This window comes from Eubalaena glacialis, chromosome 11, assembly GCF_028564815.1.
Source record: "Eubalaena glacialis isolate mEubGla1 chromosome 11, mEubGla1.1.hap2.+ XY, whole genome shotgun sequence".
NCBI classification, from domain to species: Eukaryota; Metazoa; Chordata; class Mammalia; order Artiodactyla; family Balaenidae; genus Eubalaena; species Eubalaena glacialis.
The window spans coordinates 100731576-100739705 of record NC_083726.1 but is presented as its reverse complement, the minus strand read 5'-3'; the positions used below and the strand labels follow the sequence as shown (position 1 = coordinate 100739705).

At 37.3% G+C, this 8130-nt stretch overlaps 1 protein-coding gene across 1 annotated transcript; it reads right to left on the bottom strand.

Moving 5' to 3' along the window:
- Nucleotides 1–6075: 6075 nt before the first annotated feature.
- Nucleotides 6076–7516, bottom strand: LOC133100880 (major facilitator superfamily domain-containing protein 1-like). The gene is given in 2 exon segments (XM_061205374.1): nucleotides 6076–6406; nucleotides 6409–7516. Coding segments are annotated over 2 exon segments (1404 nt in total). The 5' UTR covers nucleotides 7508–7516; the 3' UTR covers nucleotides 6076–6101.
- Nucleotides 7517–8130: the final 614 nt, after the last annotated feature.

Below are 8130 nucleotides of genomic sequence, written 5' to 3'. Positions count from 1 at the left end.
AGTCTGTCATTCTGTTGTAGGAAATCTATTTTCTCTCTCTGGTGGCTTGTAAGATCTTCTTTTTGTTTTCAGTCTTCTATAATTTCACAACAATGTGCCTCAGTGTGGATTTCTTTTGATTTTACCCTCCTGGGGTTTGTTGCCTCCTGATTGTGAGGATTTATATATATATTTTTTACTTTAAAAAATTCTGGAATATTATCGGCTCTTATCTATTTAAAAATTTCTTCCCATTCTCTTTAGTCTTTCTTGTAACTCTATTTCATCTTATACACCCTACCTCTTAAACTCTTTTATTTTCCATCTAATGGTTTCTCTGTGATACATTCTGTGTATTTTCTCACTCTGTTTTCTTGGTTTCTTAGCTCTTCTTTTCTCCCTAATTTTCCATCTGAGAAATTCTTCTGAATAAGTTCTTCAAAAATATTTTCTAGTTCTCTAATTCCCTTTGCTACTTTGTTTATTCATATATTTTAACCAATATTGTTTCTAATTTCAATTATATTTTCATTTTTAGAGGTTGTATTTGGTTTTATCTTCAAATCTGCATGGTCAATTTTGTTCCTTCATTTATACTTTCAGTACACTATTTCTTATATTACTACATAAATATATTTATTTTTATTAATTATATTCTTATTATATAATTACCTTTTATTCAGTATCTGGTCATTCTAATATATGTAATTGTTGCATGTGTGATTTTTTTCTCTTCTTGATTCTGCTAGTTTTTACTCATAGTTGCATGTTTCTTCTTTTCTTTGTTTTTATTGTTGAGCTCCTAACTTTGGAAATTTAGATTTGGAAATTATTTGAGAGAGGGTTGGAATGTATTTCTCCAGAAATAATGTTTGTTTTTGTCAGGTGCCAGGGGGCACTACTGTCCTAGGGCTACTTTAAACTTCATTTCAGTTTGGAGTTTTTCCAATAACAGAGGTGATATAAATTTCACTTCTGGTTCCACCATGGGACAGCCTATAATTATGAGTTCTCCAGGGGGAATGTCTATCCCCCTTCTCCCAGAGCGAAGGCTACAGCAGTATACATTTGGTATCTTCCTGTAATTCTTTCCCTTTACTTCACTAACTTGTGCTTTTATGCAGGATTCTTTGATTTGCTTTTCTACTTTGTAAAGAATCAGGGCTTTGTGTTCTTTCCCTTATGTTTGAGTCCCATTAAAACCCAATCACCAGAGAGCTATCCAGCTGGATTCCAACTTTTATGTGAATTTAGGCCTCTTAGGATTTCTTTTTTTGGGTCCTGCTAGCCCAGTCATGTATTTTAAAACATGGTTTTGCATTTTATCTAGCTAAATTGACATGTAAGATTAAAAAATCTGAATAGATGAGAAACCATGGAAGAACTGTGATGTTTTAAGAACTACCTTAAATATGAGTTTTCTAGACTCAGAAGATGTTGTGGGCAAGTACTTGGAACTGTTATGAAACTGACACTTCTCATATTCTATAAAAATTTTTAGATCATAGGAAAAAATAGCCTTAATACAAAACCTAATGAAGATAGTTTCAATAAAGTTTGTGGGTCAGTCTCATTTGTGCCTATCAATTTAGGAATCTGAAAAAAAAGCACAACATTTTAAATCAGGGTTTATTTCAGGAAGGCAAAGATAGTTGACTATCAGGGAATCTAATATGTAAAGGATAAAATATATATTATCTCAGTAAATCCTGAAAAAGCATTGATTATATTCAACACAAATTTAGCATAAGTACTTAGTAAACTGGGAATAGAAACATTCACAACATAATGAAATATAGTTATTTTAATTCAGTAATTAATATATTGTTTCATGGTAAAAACTTGAGTTTAGAGCCCAAATAAAAGTGTCAAATTAGTGGTTTTATTTTTGAGAATCATAGTTTTGTAGTTCAAGATGGGGAAAAAAGGGATCACTAAAAGAGGAAGATTAGAATTGAAAGAGAAAAGAACCAAGAACAGAACTTTGAAAGTGCCCATAATCGGGGTTGGTGGGGGGGTAGAAACTGAAAAAGATGTCGTTAAAGAGTTTGAGAACCTGGGCAAAACAGCTTCTTGGAAAATGTAATGAGGAAAGAATTTTAAGAATAAGACAAGACCAAATGATGTAAAATATCATAGAATGGTTGAGAAAAAAAAGGACTAAGGAAAAAATCATTGGATTTGATTATTAGGAAGTCATGGTGACTTTTCAGAGTGATATTTCAGTAGAGAGTTGTGGATAGAATACGGATTGTAGTTTATTGAACTGTGGACTCAAAATGGAGTAGATACGTGATTATACGTTTCCCCACCTTGTTTGTTGGTAAAGAATAAGAGAGAAACAAGATAGACCTCAAGTTTTGTTTTTGGTTTTTAAATAAGCAATGGTATTTATAGACTAAAAGGAAAGAAACTTGTATAGAGAGATTAAAGACTTTGATGGAATATGTTTTGGATATTAATACACTCAAAGGAAGTAAACTTTCAGATGGAGAGATTAAAGACTTTGATGAAATATTGTTTTGGAGAAGTCAGGAAACAATAGAGTAAAGAACTAAGTAGTAAGAATTAACCTTGCTATGGAAAGAGACACTTTATTATCTGAGAAAGAAAGAAAAGATAAAAATATGTGTTGAGCACACAAAGAAATTTAGGAGTGGGAGGAAGGAGATTAAGAGAATTAATGGTTAGCCTTGATTTCAATGAAGTGAGGTCATTTACTGAGACTAAAGAAAGTATGAGTAGGCTTTTGGAGACTTGAAAAATGTAGGAAAAGTTCTCAATTGGTGATGTTTCATAGTAAATTAATCAAGGATGATTAAAAGATAAATTACCAGAATTAAGAGGAGCTGAAATAACATTAACTTACAGATAAGAAGCTTAAAATGTAGTGTTTTCCATTATGGTGTAATTATAAATGTTGTGGGTCAGGTTGTCTAGAGAGCACACTCTGAGACAGAAATTTGCAAGTGGATGTTTATTTTAATTTTTTTAATTTATTATTTTTTAAGTGGTTCTTGTTTACATGTTTAATCTTAATGAACAGACCAACTCGACACACTAATCTTCAGGACACAAACAAGGAGCAGGCAGCCGGGGCTGCGGAGCCCAAGTCCACCGGGACAGCTGGTCGACCCGGCAGCAGGGGCTGCGGAGCCCAAGTCTGCCAGGACAGCCTGTCGACCCGCAGCAAACAGGATGTTTATTGAGTGAATGCTCTTGATATCAACACCTGTGGTCGAAGAGAAGGAAGCAGGATTGGGCAGAGAGAGCTGTGATGCAATCTCGACAAAAGCTACAACTAACCTCAGAGGATGGGTGCCCTGCAGAGCTGTCCTGCATTAAGTTGAGGGGGCCAGGCTGCTATAGTCCCATGTTGATCTGTCATTAATGCAGGCAGCCCCTGGTAAGAGGATGTGACCTTGGGCAAGAAGGCTGTCTTTAACTGAGGGCATTTATAGAAAGGCCTGATGGCTAAGGGCTGTTATCTGACAATACTTCTGTAGTGGGAGAAGTAAGTCTGTAGTCCTGAAGGGACAGAGCTTCACATTATAGCATCCACTTCAGTCTACCCCTTACGCTACTTAAATCCACTTTTTAAGTATCACTTCTGGGAGGAGGTCCTCCAGCATTCTGTTGGACCTGTTTCTGTGGGGGAAGCTTACAAGAGGATAGTTAGTGGGATAAACCAAGGTCTGTATTAGTAAGCTGGGCTTGAGTGGCAATTGACAGTCATCTACTCCCATCTCTTTATCTATTATATGTTGCCCTCATCCTCAGCTTGCATCTCTTCTGGTCTAGTTGGCTTATCTTCTGAGCTAGTTGAGCCCCTGGTCACCATGCCCTTTTCAGGCTATGGCTGTTGCACTCATTGGTTTACCTTCAAATTTGGGCAAAAGAATACACAGAGAATGCCCAAATGGATCACCGGGGTGCCAAATATATTCCACCCTGCCTTATCTCCTAATGATGATCAGGGTCAGTTATTCTTGACAAGATGATGACGCCCTTCTTGCATACTGCTTCTTTGGCAAAAGGATGCCAAAGTGCTTGGGTACCAACTATAGATTAAAAATTGCTGAGTCTCCTTTGGGAGCAGGAGGGAAGCCTCGACATCTAGTTCGAGCAAGTGGGAAGCATTTGTCCTTAACAGGGAGGAGTGGGCCACTTCTACACATACTTGGAGGACTTAGAGGAATCTATGGATTCTGGATTTATAATGCATCAACTTAGATGACTCCTATCCCATATCTCATAGTCCCATTTTTTGCCAGCAACAGCCTTGACCTTGGCATAGTGGATTGAGAAATTAATTTTCTTTGGAACTCTGCTAAGTACTGGGCCTATTCCTCAGTGTTCTCTGTCCTGCAGCTGTAGGAGATAAGATTATATGCTGCCACGGAGACCTCCTGACTTTCACACTTAGCTGTTTATTTTTTCCCCAAACTTTGGATTTTAAAGAATTGAGATGTAATTCACATATCATAAAATTCACCCTTTTAAAGTGTAAAATTCTGTGGTTTTAGTATACTCATGAAGTTGTACTTCTAATTCAAAACATTTCTATTTCAAAACATTTCCATCACCCCAGAAAGAAACCCTGAGCCCATAATACTCTTCATTCCCTTCTTCTAGCTTCTGTAAAGCACTAATCTACTTTGTCTCTATGGATTTGTCTATTCCACACATTTCATATAAGTTTTAATGAAATATGTGATTTTTGTGTCTGGTTTCTTTTACTCAGGATGTTTTCAAGGTTCATCCATATGCATGTATCAGTACTTCAATTCCTTTTTATGATTAAATAATAATCCACTGTTTGGAGAGAGCATATTTTGTTTATCCACTCATCAGTTGATGGACATTTGGGTTGTCTCCACCTTTTGGATGTTACAAATAATGCTGCTGTGAACATTCATGTACAAGTTTTTTTGACATATATTTTAAAATTCTCTCAGGTATACACATAGGAGTAGAATTGCTGGATCATATGGTAACTCTATGTTTAACTTTTTGAGGAACTGCCAGACTGTTTTTCAAAGCAGCTGCATGATTTTACATTCCCATCAGCAATGTAGGAGGGTTCCAATTTTTCCACATTATGGTCGACACTCGTTATTGTTTATATTTTTGACCAGTCACCTAGTGAGTGTAAAGTGGGATCTCATTGGGGTTTTGAGTTGCATTTCCGTAATGACTCAAGACAGCATGTTCTTTTTGTCCATTTGTATATCTTCTTTGGAAAAATGTCTTAGTCCTTTGCTCATTTTTTACTTGGATTGTCTTTTTGTCATTGAGGCGTTCTTTGGATATTAAACCCTTATCAGATATGTGTTTGGGAAATGCTTTCCCCCATTCCGTGGTTTGTCTTTTCACTCTTCTGATAGTGTACCTTTTTTTTTTTCTTTTGCAATGTTTATCCTTGTAGATATGCAATTATCATAATTTACAGGACGTTTTTTAGTAATTAATTGGACTATAAGAAAAACCATACAGAAAGTTTGTACCACAAAATTATGTCCCTAAGGGATTAGGGTCCTCAGTAACAGAAATAAAGAAGCTCAAAAGGGTCACTGCTCAGCAACTTCTGGTAACTAAAGAGAGCAGAACACAACCTGCTCTTTGTGGAAATGAGACTTCATAAAAATATCTTTCAAATATTCCCTATTACAAAAGGGAATGCCTATTAAAATGCCATTGTTTATTCTATATAAAATATCCTTTCTACCCCCTCAAAAACTTTTTTTTTGCTTTGAGATAAAGAAAAGGCCATATTCCTAAGATACACTTTGTGGAAATTATCTCAATACAAGATCCAAAGATTTCCATTATTTACTGTCCTTACTCAAAATCACCTGCATGTACCAGATGCAGTTTTCTAAACTTCATCATTGATGAGCCTATTCCAAAGCAGAATTCTTCAGCAATCCAAAAGACACAGGCTAAAATAGTCCTCACAGTTATACTTTAAAATAGATGTATTCAAAATATAAATATAATAATTCTCCAGACCATTATTTTTCCTAATGACTAAACTCTAAATTAAAAAAAAAAACAAATGGAAGTTTTCAAACCGATGATGTGTGTGCAGCGCATTCTCATGACACAGTCATTTAAACTTCTCATTCTGCGTGAGAAAGTTTCATTTCTTCCCTTTGTCTTGCAGAATAATTTAGGTTCCCACCTTGGGCACGCTTCACCAAGTAGAGTAAGGCCACAGATAAAAGTGAGAAAGAAACACAGGCAATGAAGAAAACTTCTAAAAACAAATATCCCCAAGTATCCAATATCATGACAGCAATGATGGAAATGACTGCCAACCCATGATTCTGAAGGGACTGCATGAAGCCATATGCAGTTCCCAGTTGATGTTTGGGAACTACAAATGCCACCATTGGCCACAATGCACAGGCAAGCAATGAGTAGAGAGTCCCAGGAGACACATAGCAATCCAAGGGTTCCACAGCCTGAAGGCCAGCATCATGTGGGAAGCAAGAGTGGTCACCACTGCACACAGAACCCAGATGATGTTCTTTCCTGTTTTATCCACCAGAAGCCCAAATACTGGGGACATGGGAGCTGATATTACATATACAATACTGTTAATAGCACTCGCTCCCTGGGAGGAAAAGCCAAATTTCTCTGTAAAGAAAACTTTGCCAAGTCCAATGAAAGGGAACACAGCAACATAATAGCAGACACAGATGATAAATATGAGCCACAGGGGTAAGGAGAAGTCCTCCACATCAGTTAACTTGATAACTTCAGCTGTTTTTCCTTGTTCTTTATGAAGGATTCATTCTGCTCTCTAATCCAAGTAAGCAAGGGCCAAGGCACAGACTAGTGAAAGAATACATGTTATACCCCCGATCATAAGTGTGACCGCAAGGGTTGTGTGATCAGCAGAACCCACTGAAGCTTCAACCTTAGAGTGCAGCCATCCCATGAGGTTCATGTTTACTGTACTTCCAATTCTAGCCATGCTAAGTTGGAGTCCAAACACCAAGTTTAATTCTTTGCCTTTAAACCAACTCACAGCATATGTATTCTGGGCAACTGCTAAGGACTCCCCACCAATCCCAAACACAAACCTTCCAAATTCCATCAGCCAAAAAACGTGAAATATTCCACCCAGAGCAAAAACAACCTGTCCAACGCAAACAAAGCAACTAAACATAACGGCGCCCCATCGTATTCCAAATACGCAGTCTATCAAAAAGCCACCAAAGAAACACAAAACTACATTGGGCCAAGAATACCAGGCATACAGCATCATGAATTTCGTGGTATTCACCTGCATATCCCGTTTAACCTGAGTCTGAAGGGCAGCAGGATTATCATAGCAAAAATAGCTGCCGAAACCAAGAAAGCACATCAGCAACAGCACCAAAAGCCGGTGCGCCAGGCGACTGGGGTCGCAGAGGGCCGGCAGCGCCCCGGGGGCAGGGGGGGTAACGGGGGCGCCTCTGCCGGCCTCGTTGGGGCCACCAGGCAGCAGCGCCCTCGCTTCCTCCTCCTCCTCCTCCATCGGGCCGACGGGAGACCCAGAGACGACAGTGACTCCTGATAGTGTACTTTCGATACACAGAAATCTTTCATTTTAGTCAAGTTCAATTTATCTAATTTTCTTTTGCTGCCTGTACTTTTTGTTTCATGTTTAAGAAACCATTGTCAAATCCAAGGTCGTGAGGGTTTGCCCCTATATTTTCTTCTAAGAGTTTTATAGTTTTAGTTCTTTATTTATTTATTGAAGTATAGTTGATGTACAATGTTGTGTTAGTTTTAGTTGTACAGCAAAGTGATTCAGTTATATATATATATCTATTTCAGATTCATTCTGTTAGATTATTACAAGATACTGAGTATAATTCTCTGTGCTATACAGTAGGTCCTTATTGGTTATATATTTTTTTATATAGTAGTGTGTATATGTTAATCCCGAACTCCTAATTTATCCCTCTCCCCCTTCCCCTTTGGTAACCATAAGTTTGTTTTCTGTGCCTGAGTTATTACTCAGCCATAAAAAAGAATGAAATAATGCCATTTGTAGCAACATGGATGGACCTAGAGATTATCATACTGAGTGAAGTAAGCCAGGCAGAGAAAGACAAATATCATATGATATCGCTTATATGTGGAATCTTAAAAAAT